The sequence below is a fragment of the Brachypodium distachyon genome, chromosome 2 (genome assembly GCF_000005505.3).
Source record: "Brachypodium distachyon strain Bd21 chromosome 2, Brachypodium_distachyon_v3.0, whole genome shotgun sequence".
In the NCBI taxonomy this organism is placed as follows: domain Eukaryota; kingdom Viridiplantae; phylum Streptophyta; class Magnoliopsida; order Poales; family Poaceae; genus Brachypodium; species Brachypodium distachyon.
Genome location: NC_016132.3, coordinates 13,270,490 through 13,287,827, shown reverse-complemented (window position 1 = coordinate 13,287,827; position 17,338 = coordinate 13,270,490). Strand labels below are relative to the sequence as shown.

At 50.8% G+C, this 17,338-nt stretch overlaps 5 protein-coding genes across 7 annotated transcripts; 4 read left to right on the top strand and 1 right to left on the bottom strand.

Annotated features, from left to right (window-relative positions):
- The first annotated feature begins 296 nt into the window (after nt 1-296).
- LOC100821495 lies at nt 297-4,986 on the top strand. Of its 2 annotated transcripts, none has more exons than XM_003567760.4 (5): nt 297-466; nt 590-2,724; nt 3,316-3,376; nt 3,453-3,676; nt 4,396-4,986. In XM_003567760.4, the coding sequence occupies exons 2-5, from the start codon at nt 665-667 to the stop codon at nt 4,448-4,450; spliced, it is 2,400 nt and encodes a 799-aa protein (XP_003567808.1). In that variant the 5' UTR covers nt 297-466; nt 590-664; the 3' UTR covers nt 4,451-4,986. The 2 variants fall into 2 exon arrangements, with proteins under 2 accessions (XP_003567808.1, XP_014753475.1); XM_014897989.2 differs by having other exon boundaries at nt 587-2,724.
- Nucleotides 4,987-5,163: 177 nt separating this feature from the next.
- LOC100827145 (probable GABA transporter 2) lies at nt 5,164-8,009 on the top strand. The gene is made up of 4 exons (XM_003565781.4): nt 5,164-6,500; nt 6,593-6,690; nt 6,795-6,981; nt 7,073-8,009. The coding sequence occupies exons 1-4, from the start codon at nt 6,098-6,100 to the stop codon at nt 7,828-7,830; spliced, it is 1,446 nt and encodes a 481-aa protein (XP_003565829.1). The 5' UTR covers nt 5,164-6,097; the 3' UTR covers nt 7,831-8,009.
- A 455-nt stretch (nt 8,010-8,464) lies between these two features.
- On the bottom strand, nt 8,465-10,032 carry LOC104582579. 2 transcript variants are annotated; one of them, XM_024459115.1, is made up of 3 exons: nt 9,335-10,032; nt 8,784-9,049; nt 8,465-8,701 (listed from the first exon to the last, which is right to left on the bottom strand). In XM_024459115.1, the coding sequence occupies exons 1-3, from the start codon at nt 9,611-9,613 to the stop codon at nt 8,683-8,685; spliced, it is 564 nt and encodes a 187-aa protein (XP_024314883.1). In that variant the 5' UTR covers nt 9,614-10,032; the 3' UTR covers nt 8,465-8,682. The 2 variants fall into 2 exon arrangements, with proteins under 2 accessions (XP_024314883.1, XP_010230971.1); XM_010232669.3 differs by having other exon boundaries at nt 8,465-9,049.
- Nucleotides 10,033-10,569: 537 nt separating this feature from the next.
- On the top strand, nt 10,570-13,104 carry LOC100821196 (RNA polymerase sigma factor sigE, chloroplastic/mitochondrial). The gene is made up of 5 exons (XM_003567759.4): nt 10,570-11,518; nt 11,631-11,777; nt 11,874-12,122; nt 12,220-12,489; nt 12,578-13,104. The coding sequence occupies exons 1-5, from the start codon at nt 10,805-10,807 to the stop codon at nt 12,770-12,772; spliced, it is 1,575 nt and encodes a 524-aa protein (XP_003567807.1). The 5' UTR covers nt 10,570-10,804; the 3' UTR covers nt 12,773-13,104.
- A 990-nt stretch (nt 13,105-14,094) lies between these two features.
- Nucleotides 14,095-15,038, top strand: LOC100820898. The gene has a single exon (XM_003567758.3). It carries the CDS (start codon nt 14,118-14,120, stop codon nt 14,949-14,951), a length of 834 nt encoding a protein of 277 aa, XP_003567806.1. The 5' UTR covers nt 14,095-14,117; the 3' UTR covers nt 14,952-15,038.
- Nucleotides 15,039-17,338: the final 2,300 nt, after the last annotated feature.

Below are 17,338 nucleotides of genomic sequence, written 5' to 3'. Positions count from 1 at the left end.
GACAAAAGAAAGCATCTTTTAAAAACAAAATCAGAAAAATACTCCCCTAAAATAGCATTGCCGCGTTGCATTAGCGAGGCTCACAGTCAATCCAGCAGCTCAGCCCAGCTGGACACGCCGTACTGCAGGCGGGCCCGGCTCGTCAGCGAGCCAGCCAGGTCACTTCCAACCGAAACCCGCGTTTTCCGCCTAACTCTATACTTTCCAAAAAGCCCTTCATACTTCCACATATTACAACCAACTCCCCCCACCGAAGCTCTAGAAAACCACTTCTTCCACTTGACCCCCTTCTCGTCTTCCTCGCCGCGGCTCTCCACCACTCCAGCTGCCGCCGCTCTCGGCTCTCGCCAATGGCGAACCACACAAGCTGCCGCCGCCTCCGCTTCCTCGAAGCGAATATCTGACGGAGAACCGGAGGCGCCGCCGCGTCCCCGCGCCGTAGCTTCTCCGCCACCTCCGCGTCGAGGTAAGTAACCGCCGCCGCCACTTGCTTTTCTCCCTTGGCATCTTATTCCTCACAGCTTTAGCCTGCTCTGACTGATCCGCCTCGATCTCTCCTCCATTTCCTCCACCCCTCGGATTCTAGCAGGTTCCGCCGCGCTGATTTTACAGTTCTCCGCGGGTCTCGTGGGTTCCGCGAAGCGGCCGGGACGGAGAATTAATCATGGGGAGCGAGCCGAAGGAGATGAAGTACCGGCGGAGGGCTAGGGTTCCCGAGCCGGGGGAATACGGGCAATGCACCGACAGCAGCGGTCGGAGCGGCCCGTCGGCGGACTGGAGCGGCGCGCTGAAGCAGCAGCTGCAGCAGCAGGACCCGGCGGAGCTACTCCGGAGGCTTGAGGAGATACGGGACCAGATCATCACCCGGTCCTGCGAGGTAGTGGAGCCGCGCCGCGCCATGAGCCGGCGCACGGTCTCCTTGCGCCCCGAGCCTTTGCCGCCGCCGCCGCCGCCAGGCCGCGCCACGCCGGAGTACTACTACCGCTCGCGCCGGTACGGGCCGCCGAGCTCGTATGATGACCACCTGCAGCGCTCTGTGTGCGCCGGCGACGAGAGGTATGCGAGGCAGCCGAGCGCGAGGTTCCGGCATTGCCCCGAGGGGCAGTGGGAGAGTTATGGTGGGTATGGTGGTCAGGGGAATTGCCATGAGAGCAACTGTCAGTGTGCGCAGTGCGTGCACGGCCGGCGTGCCGTGGTGCAGGAGGAGAACATCCCGATGGCGAGGTACTTCGCGGGGCAGCAGAGGTCCTCATACCAGTTCGAGAGGTCCCCGTCAATATCGTCGGAGTATGACCGGAGGTCCGTGGCTTCTTCGCTGTACTCGCACGTTTCAATGTCGAAGAGAAGGGTGGAGTATTTTAGGAAGAAGGCGGATAGCTTTTGTCGGCCGATCAAGGGCGGCGCACCTTTCATTGTGTGCAGCTCTTGTAACCAGCTTTTGCAGCTGCAGCCGGGGAAATGCACAGCAGGGAAGCAGAATAAGGTTCAGTGTGGTTCCTGCTCAGAGGTTGTTACTTTCACGCTTAAGGGGGTGAAAGTTCATCCTTTGACCCCATCATCATCTTACACTGTACCCAAAAGCGTGAGAAGTTTCGATCGCCGGATTCCCCAAAGTTCCGGGTGGTATCCCCATCAGGATGATGACAATTCTTGTTTCAGTAAGCTGCAAGCACATGACAGCCAGCGACAGAACACAGATTTTTCTGACAATCAATCACAGTCTTCTACTGGAAGTTATGGTAGCCCAAACAAAGAACGCTGGTCAAACAAGAGCATTCAGTTAAAATCAGTGCCTGCCAGCAGGTCTAGATTTGCAGATAGTCCAAAAGATATATTGTGCCAAGGAGATGCAGACAGTCAAGAGGAAGCTTCAGCGCTTCGTACAATCAGTCCACAAGCTCCAATTTTAGAGGACAAACTTGTTGATCCATTTTCCAGACAACAGAAATATTGCAGTGGTGGGGATCAAATCAGGAGCAAGAAATATGGCTTAAATAGCAAAGGAGACTATGATGCTACTGTTAGATGTGAGAGGATTGATACGAAATGTGAACAAAAGAGCAACGAAAGTCAAAAGGATGAATTTGGTGAAGAAATCATTAACAAAACAAAGGAAGAAAAATTCAAACAAGGTAATGCTGATCGTCAGGAAAATCGCATGGGTAACAGAAACAGGCAGAAGGCCAGCAGTGATGGTGGCAGCAGCCTCGAAGACGAAGCTATGAGCAAAAAGTATGAAGAAAAGAGCAAACAAGAGGACAACAGCTTCAAAGCTCAAGGCATTAATAAGAGATACGGCAAATGCAACAAAGAAGGTTATAACACTGTCCTTGAAGTTCATAGCATAACTAAGGCATGCGAAGAAGAGAGCATAGAAGAAGATTATGGTAAATCGCTGTTCTCAAATTGTGAAAATGCAAAGACAGTAGCCAATAATGAGTTATTAGTCAAGGAGCGAGCAAATACTTTTTCTCGAACAGAGCGAGCAAATACTAGCTCCCGTGTTTCTTCTGAGGCTGAGATAGATGTAAATCCGTCTTCAGCTGGTAAGACTGGGGATTCATCATTTTTTGGTGGTTTCTTGAAGAAAGGTTTCAAGGATCTTTCTTTATTCAATCAGTCTTTGGACAGTGTGAAGGTTTCGATCAATGGTCATCCAATCTCTGAACGTGCTGTTCGGAAGGCAGAGAAAAAAGCTGGTCCGGTTGGCCCTGGCTCATATTGGTAAGTCATTCTCTCGTCATGATTATGAATGTGTGCTGTATTTGCTTCGCATATGCTGTATATCCTGTTTTTCTTGGCCATTGTTTACACACCATACGACTTTCATGGCTGCCCTAACTCCTAAACTAGCATGGCTGTTGATTTTAAAAGTTAAAGGATCACTTTTTCTTGGCACCACTGTAATCTTTACATATACAATTATTACTACTTGTCAGTGTCAGCTGTTATTAAAGCATCTGAATTTTCACACACTTGCTAGTTATATGTAACAGTGCTGTGTTCTGTACAATTTGTTCACTCATCTCCACAGTTGAGTCATCCAAATAGTTCAACATACTTTGTTGGCATGCTCCACAATTCATTGGTCTGCCTTTAACCAGCTACAGCAATATGATTATACTTTGGAAACCTAGATCAGATGCATGGCTGAAAAATTAGTGTGTGGAATATAGTTTGTAGCTAATTTATCTTTCAAAGCAATTCCTTTACATCTTCAACACAGAGATATCGGTGTATACTATTTTTAATTCACAGCACTGGAAATTTCTGTAAAGCAGGATAACATAGAAGTTTCTCTATTTGGTAATTCAGGTATGACCAACGTGCTGGATTTTGGGGTGTCATGGGGCATGAGTGTAGCGGCATTATCCCTGTAAGATGAGTCTTTTCCCTGAGATGCTTTCCATAGGACTCTGTTTGCATGGTATGACCGGCCTTCCATTTTGCAGCCGTTTATAAAAGAATTCAGTTATTCAATGCCCAAGAATTGTGCCGGTGGGAATACTGGAGTTCTTGTAAACGGCAGAGAACTTCATCAGAAGGATTTTGATTTGCTTGTAAAGAGAGGCCTTCAACGTATGTCTGGAAAATCATATACTGTTGATATCTCAGGAAATGTGATCGATGATACAACTGGCAAGAAATTACCAAACCTTGGAAAGCTTGCTCCTACGTAAGTTTCTTTACAGACTATATCACCTCAGGGAAGAGTGAGCTATATTTAATTTTTTTTCTACCTACGTAAAAAATGAATCTTCCGCTGATTTTGAAGCGGAACTTGTGAATCAGTAGTCTCTGGTTTCCAGTATCTAATGCCAGAATCTTTGGGGAAACTGCTCTGGCATTAGTCATATGTATTTAACAAAATCTCACTTTAGTGCCCACATGGAGGCACACACAACAAATCTCACTTTTAGATCTAGGGAGGTTGAGAATAGATGCTCAGCATATGAAGTCTCTTCCATGCTCTCCTTTAGTTCAAATTCATCTGATGGCATAATTACCCCCTCCCCCTGGGGTTCATATTTGAGATGCATTACCTGATAGGCCAAAATCAGTGTGGTTATGATGTACTTCTAAAAGTAGGTCATCATCACCTCTTCCGTCAACCATTTTGATCTTGCTGTGGTTATTTTAAATATTTTGTTCATCTGTATGCTCCTTTTCACACGGAAGGATTATTAGTTACTCATGTGAACTTGTGCAATGTCATCAAATTGGCCGTCGTATGGAAACATGCAAGCTTTTTGTTAGTAATTCCTATTGCTTTTAGCCGCCACTTGTCTCAACTCTGAGTGTCATTTCTTACATTTTAAAAAATGCTTCATCAGCTACTGTCTTATCTTATTGTGGGTTTTCAGATACTAACCATTTTCAATTTTCAAATATCAGAATTGAGAAGATGAAGCGTGGCTTTGGAATGCACATCCCTGAAGAGATAAGTTAGCTCTCTATTGACGATGATGTCTCCTTGCTTAGCTATTCCCCACCAAACATCGCCTATAAGCTGCCTATGGGAGTTTAAACTTTGGACTCTGGTATGGAGGAAGCCTTTTAAATCATACTACTTCCTAAACCAAAGCCTAAGTGTGCAGCAGCAGTGATACTTCAGAAACTGAGGCCACTATATTTTTTATGTTACCACTCATATCATTCAAGCTCGTCCTACAAATTCCGCTCATTTATTTGAAATGTTAGCTGGATATATCTCCCAATGATCAGGTCCAGGTTCTCCCTGCTCTGTTGTTTCTCATCCCCTGCATATGTTCTTGGTTCTCACCATAGGTATAGCATTTGGAATGTGTGTGGTTATGGTCTTGTAATATATACCGGTAGAATCTTTCTACCTTATAAAACTGTAAATATGTACTAGTCTTAAACCATCTCTTCCTAGGTGGGTGATGTGAATGTGTGATGGCTTTTTGGCTCACCTCATATCTCAATAATCTGAGGTACCGAACATGTCCCTTTTGTTTTCTGAAATGTAACTTGGTTTGCACAATAAACCCTGTGAACGAGAATCAAAATGTTATTCGTCAGTTTTGGAACATGCATGGTTGGTTGGAACAGTACAGTTATGAATACATTGTTGCACCTCCATTTTTGCATTGTTTTTCTTGCAACTCATTGTGTTTTCCCTTTCAATGCTGTTGGCACATGGGCAAGGTGAGGTGGAAACAGAAATAAATAAGTTGCATAATTGGGTGTATCTTTTTTTTATTTGACATGATCTGACATGTCATGTGTGAATTAATAACTTGATAAGAGATTTTCACCCATTTAATGATATACTCCCTCCGTTCCTAAATATTTGTCGTGGTTTTAGTGCAAATTAACAGAGGGAGTACAAATTTGCAATATGAGCACGTTTCATGTATGTTTATGGATGAAATTCCATCTTTGATAGCCTTTCTGCATTTTGTTTGGGCCACGCTCGGGCTGTGGTATGGAACCTCGTGTTATTATTGGACCAGGCTCTCCGGCTTTGCTTGCAGAAACCTGCTTAAAATCCGGCCCAGCCCAATGCTAGAGATAATTTGCAGAGTACCTCTCTCTTTTTCTTCAGGTTCTCACAAAAAAAAATCTCTTCTTCAAATCAATTTTGTTTGCGAGTAAATAAATTATTTCTAGTTTTTCAGCCACTAGATTGCATATAGCAATGAAGTACTGATAAGGTAGTACAGCTAAAATTTTGCTATACACTCCGTACATCGTATATATCTCAATTTCAGGACCATAAATAATATCCAGAAACGAAAACCAATCATAAATACGAATTAATGGATTACAATCATCATCATCCTCCGGTTCATCCAACTCCCTTGGAATTTGGTCGTCGTCTTTCTCCCCGAACTCACCTCACCGATCTCGAAGAAGAAGAAAGCAGACGGAGCTAGCTCCTTGGAAGTTGGAAGTCGTCGTATCTCGGGGGTTTGACTTTCTTCCATGCTAGCTGTCGGCATCTATTCGTAGACTTGCAGTCCAGCTCGAGCACGAAAGCAGCAAATTTAATTAAGCGGCCCGGCGAGATCTCTCGCTTGCTCGATCGCCGCCGTCCGCGAAGAAGACGAAGAAGAACCCACAAATTTCGTCCATGGCCGCCGCCGCGGGGCACGTCCACTCGGGGGGCAGCCCGTTCCTGGTGTCGCCGTCCTCGGGCCACGCCGCGACGCCTTCCTCCGCCATCTCCTCCGGCTCCGGCAGGAAGAAGGTGGAGGCGGCAGAGACGGGGGACGCGGGGGCGGCGTTCGTGCTGGAGTCGAAGGGGACGTGGCTGCACGCGGGGTTCCACCTGACGACGGCCATGGTGGGTCCGACGGTGCTGACGCTCCCCTACGCGCTCCGGGGGATGGGGTGGGCGCTCGGCCTGTCCGCGCTCACCGCCGTCGCCGCCGTCACCTTCTACACCTACTTCCTCATGTCCCGCGTCCTCGACCACTGCGAGGCCCATGGCCGCCGCCACATCCGCTTCCGCGAGCTCGCCGCCGACGTCCTCGGTACCTATTCTCTTCTCACAACAATCTGAAATTGATTAGAAGTTCATCATCATGGGGATTGTGAGTAATCCCCTGTATTTGTTTCTTGGTAGGATCTGGGTGGGTGTTCTACATGGTGGTGACGGTGCAGACGGCCATCAACGCCGGGATCACCATCGGCAGCATCCTGCTCGCCGGCAACTGCCTGCAGGTAATTAACTGACCAATCTCGATTGCATTGTTATTGTTGTTGCACCTAGTTAAGAACGATCTGATTCTGATTTTGATTTGGGTATAATGATGCAACAATGGCAGATCATGTACTCGAGCCTGGCGCCCAACGGGTCCCTGATGCTCTACCACTTCATCATCATCGTGGCCGTGGTGCTGTCCTGCCTCTCGCAGCTGCCGTCCTTCCACTCTTTGCGCTACATCAACCTCGGCTCACTCCTCCTCAGCTTCGGCTACACCATCCTCGTCTCCGCCGCCTGCATCCGAGCAGGCACACACTGACACACAGTGCCTTATTCCATCGGCTACATTGTCTGAATCTTGTCTCAAACTGTCTGAAATTCTCTGTTTTTGATCGACAGGCGTGTCGAGCGATGCGCCGGCGAAGGACTACTCGCTGAGCGCGTCGAGCTCCGAGAGGGCCTTCGACGCGTTCCTGTCAATCTCGATCCTGGCGACCGTCTTCGGCAACGGCATCCTGCCGGAGATCCAAGCCACGCTAGCCCCGCCGGCGGCGGGGAAGATGGTGAAGGCGCTGGTGATGTGCTACACGGTGGCCTTCTTCACCTTCTACCTCCCGGCCATCACCGGCTACTGGGCATTCGGCAGCAAGGTGCAGTCCAACGCGCTGCAGAGCCTGATGCCCGACGAGGGGCCCCCTCTGGCGCCGACGTGGCTCCTGGGGCTCGCCGTCGTGCTCGTGCTCCTCCAGCTGCTCGCCATCGGGCTCGTCTACTCCCAGGTGGCCTACGAGATCATGGAGAAGGGCGCCGCCGACGCGGCGCGGGGCCGGTTCTCGTGCCGGAACCTCGCGCCGCGGGTGGCGCTCAGGACGGGGTACGTAGCGGCGTGCGCGCTCGTGGCCGCCGCGCTGCCCTTCTTCGGGGACGTGGTTGGCGTCGTCGGCGCCGTCGGGTTCATCCCCTTGGACTTTGTGCTCCCCGTTGTGATGTACAACGTGGTGTTTGCGCCGCCGAGGAGGTCGCCGGTGTACCTCGTGAATGCGGTTGTCATGGTGGTGTTTGTTGGCGTTGGGGTTGTCGGCGCCTTCGCGTCGGTGAGGAAGCTCGTGCTCGACGCCGGGCAGTTCAAGCTCTTCAGTGACCACGTCGTCGACTGAATTGGCGTTGCCGGGTTCAGGCTCTTCCGTGACCATGTTGTAGACTGAATTTGCATTGGGCTCGTGTACCTTCTTTTTTTTTATCCTTCTAGCCCGATCAGGTCAATTCCGGCCCATTTGTATTTCTCCTGTTCAAAAATCAAATTACTCGTATTATAGTACTGTAAATTATACAGACAGCTCCCCGCCTCCGTCTCCGCTGCTTGTGTTCCGCTTTTAAGCCAATGTAGAAGATTAATAGTTTAAATCTTTTGTTTAAGGGTGTGTCTATTGGGCAGTTGACATACGATTTGAAAATTGATCTAGAAAAACGATGTAAATCGGATTTCGTTTGCATCACTACCGAAGTCGTCCACCACCAACCATACATGTCTGCCGCCGCACCCTCCACAACCCGTCAACACCATGGTTAGGCCTGCCTCCGAGATTTTAGGAGCCCTATGGTGATGGGCATGAACTCCAATGTAGTAAAATAAAATAACTAATTTCATACATTTATATTGTACTCCCTCCATTCCAAAAATTGATACGGATTTGAATTAAAACCTTTATGGGACGGAGGGAATAGTATATACCACCAAAACTATCATAACCAAATGTAAATATAAAGAGTAGAAATTTTCAAAGAGCGTCATTAGAAAATAAGGTCCAAAAGTAAATCATGAATATAACATTATGTTAATTTTGATCAGAACCAATTGAGCGAGCATCAACACTGAGTATGGTTGCCAATGTGCTATTGTTAGTGAAGCCGGGTCTTCTAGGCAACCTTTTCTTCTTTATGCACCGTATAGTTGGTTGATTATGTTGCAGTGGGTTAAACAGATACCTACACATACCCACATAATCGTCTCATCGTGCCAAAATTTGGCTGTCCTAGCAAAGAAAATTAGACTCGTTCAAAACTGTAACTTTGAACCATCATGGAAGAACTAACACCTGCTGCTGCAAACCTTTCACTTCTCCGCTTTGGCCGCCTCCTCCTCCTCCTCCTCCTCATCATCTTCACACCAACTGCATCAAGGTAGTCGACGTTCAGGACTCGCGCTCTCGCACGCTCATAACCCGACGCAGCATCAACTGTTTCTTCAGATCTGATACGTTCTTCGTACATGATTTTAACAACACCTACAACAATCACACCAACCACAACGATTCTCCCCGTCCGGGTGAAAAGGCTTCCTGCTGTCTCTATGGCACTAAGTCTGTACTTCCAAGCCTGCATGAATGTAGATAAAAACACGCATAAAAATTAATCACTCTGGAGCTATTTCGATGATCTTCATTTTAAATGGGCGAACAAGAGAAAAGGTTGGAAAGCAGTACTCTCTCCGGCTGGAATTACTTGTTGAAATATCTAGACGCTTTTTAAACATAGATACATTTATTTGAGCAAATTTGAGAGAACTAATATTAATATGGGTAGGAGGGAGTAGCAAGTTTGGCAGGCAAAGTAGATAAATTAGAATTGCTTCGGGAAGAAAGAGAAAAAAAAAATTGAGACCTTGAGGACATTGACGAGGATTTGGCGGCTCTTCTTCCATCCGTTGCCACCGTCGTCCGGTTGACCCACCGATGCAGCTCGGCCGAACGAAGAAGCGGCCGCGCGGCGAGGCCCGGCCAGCCGGGCCGCCCCGCGCCCGCAGATGTTGCGCAGCATGGGAGGGAGGCACCGTGGGCCCGCGCCGCCTCCTGCCGGAGCTCGCCGTCCGGCGACGATCGGGCGCCCTGGAGAAGACGAACTCCTCGATCCGTTTTTTTGGGTAAGATAAGAAGAACACATCTCCCCTTCTTAATTTACGAAAGCTGGGACACGGCCCACAACGCCTCTCTCTCTTTTTTTCTGGGCCTGTTGCTGCTTTCCCTCTCACTTGAGCCTTGTGCGTTTGGACTTCAGCCTGAGCCGATCGATGGATGAATCGATCTCCTTTTGCAGCTGGTCGCCTCCTCTGTTCGCTTCGTCTCACTCCTCCAGCCGAGGGCGCGTGGGGTTGAGTGCCCGGCTAAACCAAGGGATTTGGGCGGTTTTTTGGGTTTCCAACGAATTTCTCGAGTTTTGATCTGATTTGTGTGGTTACGGGTCTGGTTCTTCTAATTCAGGGTTCTCATCTTTTACGATGGTCGTGGCTCTGGCGCGTCTTTCTTGGGGTCTTAGCATGACGACTACCGTAGCATCCACCACCACAACTCTTCTTTGGCAAGCTTCGTCTGGCTCCGGTGATGGAGGCGCAAGGATGGTGGCCAACTTTCAGCTCGTTCTAGCGCTTGTTGTCATCGCTAGGTGATGCAAAAACCCATTTGCATTTTTTTATTATTTTTAAGAGTCTTTGTACCGAGTTGATGTTGATATAACAAACTTTGATACAGTTGGCAGGTCTTTTGTGAGGAGGAAAACTTGAACAAGTTGAAACAAAAACCATGTAGGCGCGTATGAAAATAATTTCTCCACCCTTTCAGAAAACGAAAAAACAATTTGTTTCCTCTGTCATTCTTTTTGTGCATGTGCATATTTTTTGTGGCCACGGACCCTCAGTTTTGACACATTTCGTTTTTTTTAAATGGAAAAGACAGGCTCTCCCATCTCCACGTACCCCACCCCACTGACGCGTGGGTCCCTGAGGCCAGAGCTCAGCGGGTTCGGACCCCCAGGGAATTTCCCGCGGCTTATGGCGCTCGCCCACGTGGCGCGCCCCTCATCCACGAGCCGCCTCCCGCGCTCTCCCCGGCTCCACGCCTCCGCCTCCCCCGCCGTCCGATCCCCACCCCTTAGACCATCTCCTGGCTGTCCGATCTCCTCTGTTCCAGCTCGTGGCAGACGTTCGACCTCGCCGGGTTGCCATATAATGGCGCCGGTGAAGGAAACGTCTCCCCGTCAGTCATCGTTGCATAGCTTCCACACGAACGAACTCGCCGAGAAATTCTAGACGCTTCCGTTTGCCGAGATATTCTAGAGATTCGAGCGATTCTTCCGTCCATGGCGTCCACCGTGACGACGCCCAGCAGGCCGCTCCCGTCCTCCGCTGGGATCATCAGCCAACACCGCCGCCGGTGCTACTGCTGCTGCTCCTGCAGGCCCGCGGCGGTGCTCGCGCTCGCCGGTGGCGGAGCTGCTGCAAAACCGCGGCGGCGAAGATCTAGTCCGGCGGCCAGCACCAGCTGCGCTGCTCTCAAATCGCCCGAGAAGCAGAGCACGGCGGCGGCGGCGGCCAAGGTCCCTCCGCGCCGGCCCGCGAGAAGAAGCGCCACCCCGGCGCCCGAGGAGGCCGCGGCAGCTGGCGCCAGCACGGACTACGGCGAGGTGGCCGCCGTACTCGAGACGCTGTACCAGCTGAGCCCCACCGTCGTTGAGGAAGACGAAGAAGAGAGTTCGATAAAGGAGGCGGAGAAGAAGAAGCAGAAGCAGAGGAGGAAGACGAAGACGCTGCCGGCGATGAAGACGACGGTGGTGGTGAGGAGCCGGCGGCGGGGGCGGAGGATGGATCTGGGGAAGAGGGTGGAGATGCGGGAGGCGGCGGCGGGTGGGAAGCTGGGCGGCGACGACGAGGCGGCGGAATTCGAGGAAGCTCTGCTAAGGGAGCATGGCGTGTCGACGGACATGGGCGGGCTCGACTGGCGGCGGACCAAGATCCCGCCCGTGCTCTCCGCCGCGCACAGCAGCCGCCTCTTCAAGCTCATGCAGCCCATGAAGGTAAATTCACTGATGAGATTCAGTAACCAACTGCTCTTGATTTTAGTTCTTGGTTCGATTTCAGTGAAGACCGCTGCAGACTGAATTGAATCGAGGCGTCTCTCTGTTTCAGGCGATCTTTCAGGTGAAGGAGAACCTGGAGAGCGAGCTGGGGAGAGAGCCGACGGACGCAGAGCTCGGGGCGGCCATGAACATGGCGGTGCCCCGCCTGCGCCGCCACCGCGACGTCGGCCGGGCCGCCCGGAACAAGCTCATCAAGGTACATACACACCTACAATTCTACTGAACTCAACTGTCAACGCCATTGATCAACAGTCCGAAGAACAACAGATGAACTGAAACTTGGTTCTTGCAGCACAATCTCCGGCTCGTGCTCTACGCAATAAACAGGTACTACCCAGACATGGCCGGCGGCGGCGACGGCGGGAAGTTCGAGGAGGTGTGCCAGGCGGGCGCCAACGGGCTCATCACGGCCATCGACCGCTTCGAGCCCCGGCGCGGCTTCCGGCTCTCCACCTACGCGCTCTTCTGGGTCCGCCACTCCATCTCCCGCGCCATGGCGGCACTCTCCTCCTTCACCCACTTCCCCTTCGCCATGGAATCCGTAAGCGCCGAGCTTCACTTCACTTCACATGGATCCGCCATTCAAGTTTCGAATTTCGAATTTCAAATTGACCCTGGGATTGGATTTGGATTTCCAGGAGAGGCGGGAGATCGGGAAGGCGAGGGAGGAGCTGGCGTGGGAGCTGGGGCGGGCGCCGACGGACGAGGAGACGATGAGGAAAGCCGGCGTGTCGCCGGCGAGGTACCGCGACGTGGCACGGATGTCAAGGCCGGCGGGGTCGCTCCACGCCCGGAACCGCGTGACGCAGGAGGAGCTCATCAACGAGGTCACCGACGCCGACGCCGTCGGGGCCGCCGACACCCACCGGCACAGCAACCGGCTCCTCCGCCTCGCCATTGACGACCTCGTAAGCACATTTCGCATGATCAAACAAGCCTCTTGGTTGATCGACCTCTCGACATTGTAATCGATGATGTTACTTGAATCTTGTGTAGCTTGATTCGCTGAAGCCCAAGGAGAGCGTGGTGATGAGGCAGAGGTTCGGATTGGACGGGAGGGGGCGGCGGACGCTGAGCGAGATCGCGGGGAACCTGAGGATCTCGAGGGAGATGGTGCGCAAGTACGAGCTCAAGGCGCTCATGAAGCTCAAGCACCCCACAAGGGTCGAATACCTCCGCAGATACATGTAGAACAAGAAGAAAGCATCCTCGTTCTGTTTGCACGCGACCGGCACATGTATATACGCAAGATGACATAGTCACGTAGTAGGGATCATCATTGATTTTGCGTTCGATCAATACGTGTGTATATATGTACATGGTGTGGTTCATGAGCTACCTATTTTTTTAGACAAAAGAAATTTGTACTGTAAATCTGAGTGGGATTGACAATACGTGTGTGTATATATAGGACGGTCTGGTGTAATTCTTAGCATAAGAAGCGGTGTAATTTCAGAATGGCTTCAGAGTCCAATTATGTTTGTTCAAATTTGTCAATGCAACAGTCTAAGGTGATTTGAGGATGACTTGGGACTCCTATTATGTTTGCTCAAAATTGCAAACAAAACCATCTGAAAATTACAACCCTCTTTTTTCCTCTCACATTTGTCAAACTAACGTTGCTCTTCGAAAAGTAAGATAACCTCTGGTCTCCACACCAATCGCGCGCGTAATCGTTTATAGGAAGAGAGTACATGAAACACGATGTCTTTCCTCTTATTATAACGCGCTAATGTTTTTCTTCATGCAAACACCCCGTTCTCCGTCCTCTTCTTCCTGCTGCCACAACAGCCACTGCCTTCTCTCTTCTGGTCAGACTGCGTTCGTCACGCGTCGCACCGTCAAACATTCCCTCACGCCCCCGTGGAACACACAAGGTGTGGCCCTTGTCCTCCAAAGGTGAGCGAGAGCATTCCGTTGGTCTCAATCTCTCACCCTCTCCAACAAGGCTGTCTCATACCCATCGATCCTCGTTGCCCTATGTCGACTCCGGCTTCCCAACGGTCCATCGAAGTCGCGCCCGAAGAAAACAACGCAAGAGTAAGACGCAAATGAATCGATGGAGAGTTTACGAATTCTAAAATGACCACGAAACAACAACGACAACCCCGGAAACAAATATCATCATCACCATTATAATTATCATCATCATTGTTATTGTAAACCTACTTTTGTCATGGTTTTTGTTACTCTTGATCAATTAGTTGTCGGTGAGGCGAGGCCCATCCATGCGTGGTCGGTCAGGTCAGTCAGATGAACTCCGGTCAAAAAAGGTGACAGATGAACACCCGAGCCATATGCCACATGTAGCATCTCGTCACCGTCTCCCTTGGAATTTTCGAAACGGTCTTCCACCTGGCAGCAAAGCAGAGCCACCTGTGGGTGCCGACGCGGGCTCCAAGCAAACATGCAGCCCGCCACGTACATCCATCCATTCCAAAATCCCAAACTCCCAACCTCCCAACGTCCATCCATCCATCCAATTTCAACTCTCTCCACCGATCCATCGCAGCAGTTTCTTCCAGCAGCAGAGGCCATGGTGAAGCTGGCCACGGCGAGGGAGGCGCGCCGCTACGGCCCGCCGTTGGCCGTGCGGCGATGGGAGTACATCAACGCCGCCGCCTACGCCTTCGCCACCCTCCTCCTCTTCGCCGCCCTCTCCGCCGCCGCCGCCTCGTCTAGCAGCCTCACGGGCTTCAGGGCCGGCATGGCCGCAGCCGGCGTCGCGCTCGCCGTGGTCGCGGCCGTGAACTTGCACGACCTGGGCGCGCACGTGGCCGGCCTGGGCGGCGTCCGCCGCGTCTTCGCCCTCGCGCGGCTCGACCCGCAGCTGGCGCTCGTCGAGCTCCTCGCCCCCGCGCTCCACTCCGCCGGCTGCGCCCTCGCCATCGCCGCCGGCGTCCTCGCCCTGAACGACAACAATGGCGACGCGGCGGCGGCGGGGCTGCTGGTGGGCGGCGGCGGGGCGTGGGTGGCGGGGTCGGTGCTGAACGCGTGCCAGGTGTACGAGCGCGCCGACGGCCGGGCCCAGCTGCTGCAGTCGGCCGTCCAGGTGCCGCTGCTCCTCGGCAGCCTCCTCTTCCTCGTCTCCGCCGTTGCCGCGAACGCCATGCCTCTGCTTCTTCTCCCGGGACCGGAGGGGGAGAAGAAGACGATGACGGTGGTGATGACGTGCGGCTTGTGCGGGAGCGCGCTGTGGGTGGTGGCCGCGGTGTTCAACGCCGTCAAGGTGGTGGCGGCGCACCAGAGCGACGCCCCGCGGCTCGAGAGGCTCCGCGGCGGCGCGGAGGAGCGGCTCGCCTGGGAGCGCGACGGCGGACCGCCGCCTCTGCTCGGCTGGAGGTCGCCGCCGCCCGCCGAGCTGCGCTGATGAGAATATGACGACAAGGGCGTGGCACACCTGCTGCCATCAGAGGCTTAATTTGAGCCCAAGTTAAATCAAATTAACCTTCTTTAATAGACCGGCTGTATGGTAAACTGTTTACAGGTTACAATGATGGATCCGGGAAAATGCTACAGTACTAGGAGTACTAATAAAAATAAATTTGGTCCGATCGATACGAATGGTGTCTAAACTGTTTCAGATTTAGCATCATCACGTTCGTTTAACCCTAAACCCTCATACGTTTTAACTCTAAACCCTAAGTCACTTGCCAACTCAAAAGGAAGCAAACCAGAACGGTTTAAAACCATTACCCAAATATACACGCAGCTATTAACCTATGCACAATGTTGTAAATTCCCATTAGCTGATTCCCCGTGTAGTACTCCAGTTATGCGGCATTTGCATTTTGCAGTCGTTGGTCTACATATTGTTCAATTAGGATAATTTCAACGTGCACGCATTTGAGTTGCAAAACATGGGTACTCTACATATTCAAATTGCCAACGGTTGTGATACCTGTGCAAAGAAATCATCAGGCTCAACCGATGTGTATTTTCGTTAGGTATGTTTGTTAGTACGCTCAACCTAATGGCTTATATTGGGCACCGAGCATGCCCGTTTGCAGTAATGTTACCCTGCTGGCAGGAGATTTATGTTGTGCACATCTCTCTAGAATACAGGATATTTATGCTGTAAATACAAGCATATATATACCGATCATGTCTTGAAAAATGAAAAATATCTGAACACGTGACACAAAAATAATTAAAATAGTTTTTCCCTAAAAAAATAATTAAAATATGTGTTTGCAATTTTATTCTTTAATTGCAAATTAATGTGACAAATATAACAAAAATAAACCTTCAAAATTTCAGCAATTTTTGGATGTGTTTACTTTTGATAACTAAGCAACACACAAAATGTATTATTAGTTGATATTACATTTAATATAAGTAAACAAATTTACGACAAAAACTCAAATATTCAGCAACATAATGATCAAACTCTCTTTCTGATTTGTCTGGCGTCCAATCGTTCATATATAGAAATCCTTTTACCGGATTTGTAATGTTTGGCCGGGGGAAGGGGGTGTAGCAGCTCGACTTGTGCGAAGGGGTCCAAACGGATAAAGTGAATTAAAGATCATATCAGACGGGATCATGTGGTTTAGGCTCGACTTGTATTGATGGTTGTCTATACTTTCCAGCAAGCAGACGGGACATTTCTTCTTTGTGTCACGGAGGAGTTTGTTCCCCAAGTGTGTCGCGGGGGCGGGGTGTTCAACGGCTTAAAGGTGATGCCGGCGCACCAGAGCGATGCACCGCGGCTCGAGAGGCTCCATAGCGGTGCGCACGAGCGGCTCGCGTGTAAACGCGACGGCGGACCGCCGCTGCTCGGATGGAGGTCGCCGCCGTATCCGGCCGCCAAGCTGCGCTGATGATGAGAACGACAAAGAAGATGACTCGGCAAGCCATTTGAGGGGCCAACGCGGGGGCTGTCCGCCATGGCATGGAGGTCCACTGCTTCTTTCTCAGTCACTGCCTCGAGCCGGACGCGTACACGGGGACGGCGCTCGTGGACATGTACGCCAAGTGCGTCCGCCTCGACTGCACATGGAGGGTGTTCGACGCTTTGGAGCGCATGAACCTGGCCACCTGGAACTCGCTCGTCGCGGGGCATGCCAACACCGGGCAGTTTGAGGCGGCGCTGAAGCTTGTGGAGAGGATGAAGAGGAACATGCTTTGATCCGAACGTGACCACCTGGAATGGGCTGATCATTGGGTACTCGATGAACGGCTGAGCTCGCAGGCGATGTTGCTGCTCCGGCAGATCTGCCACAGCAGGTTCCAGGACATCGTAGAAGGATAGTTTGGGTGGCTGAAGCAGGCACATTGGCCCGTATGTCAGGTCAGGCTAGAAAACAGACGGAAAAGTAGCACCCGGGACGGGCCGCAGACGCATCCTGTGACTGGACCGGTGCGGCTCCGCGGTGGCACGTACACGTCCTAACTGAAATGATCGGGCCTTGCAACATAATAATAAAATAAAATGATACATTTAAAAATATGCATCAAAACCTCTCTTTGCTCTTCTTTAACGATCACCAAATATTCTTTTAGAAAAGGTTTCTTCCGAAGATTGTGTCTCTATACTACAGTCTCTTAAAATAGAACATCATCCGGTCAAAGAAGTTTTGAGACGGAATCACTTAATTTTTTTTATTTCTCTCCACTGTCTCACTTCACCCGTTAAAACAAAGTGTTAGTTTGTTTATGAGTATAGACATTTGATTATTTTGTTGAGTATGCCTAAGCTGATTTTGCTAGTTTTCTTAATGAGCTTATCAATATTAGATTAAATCAAGTCTAATT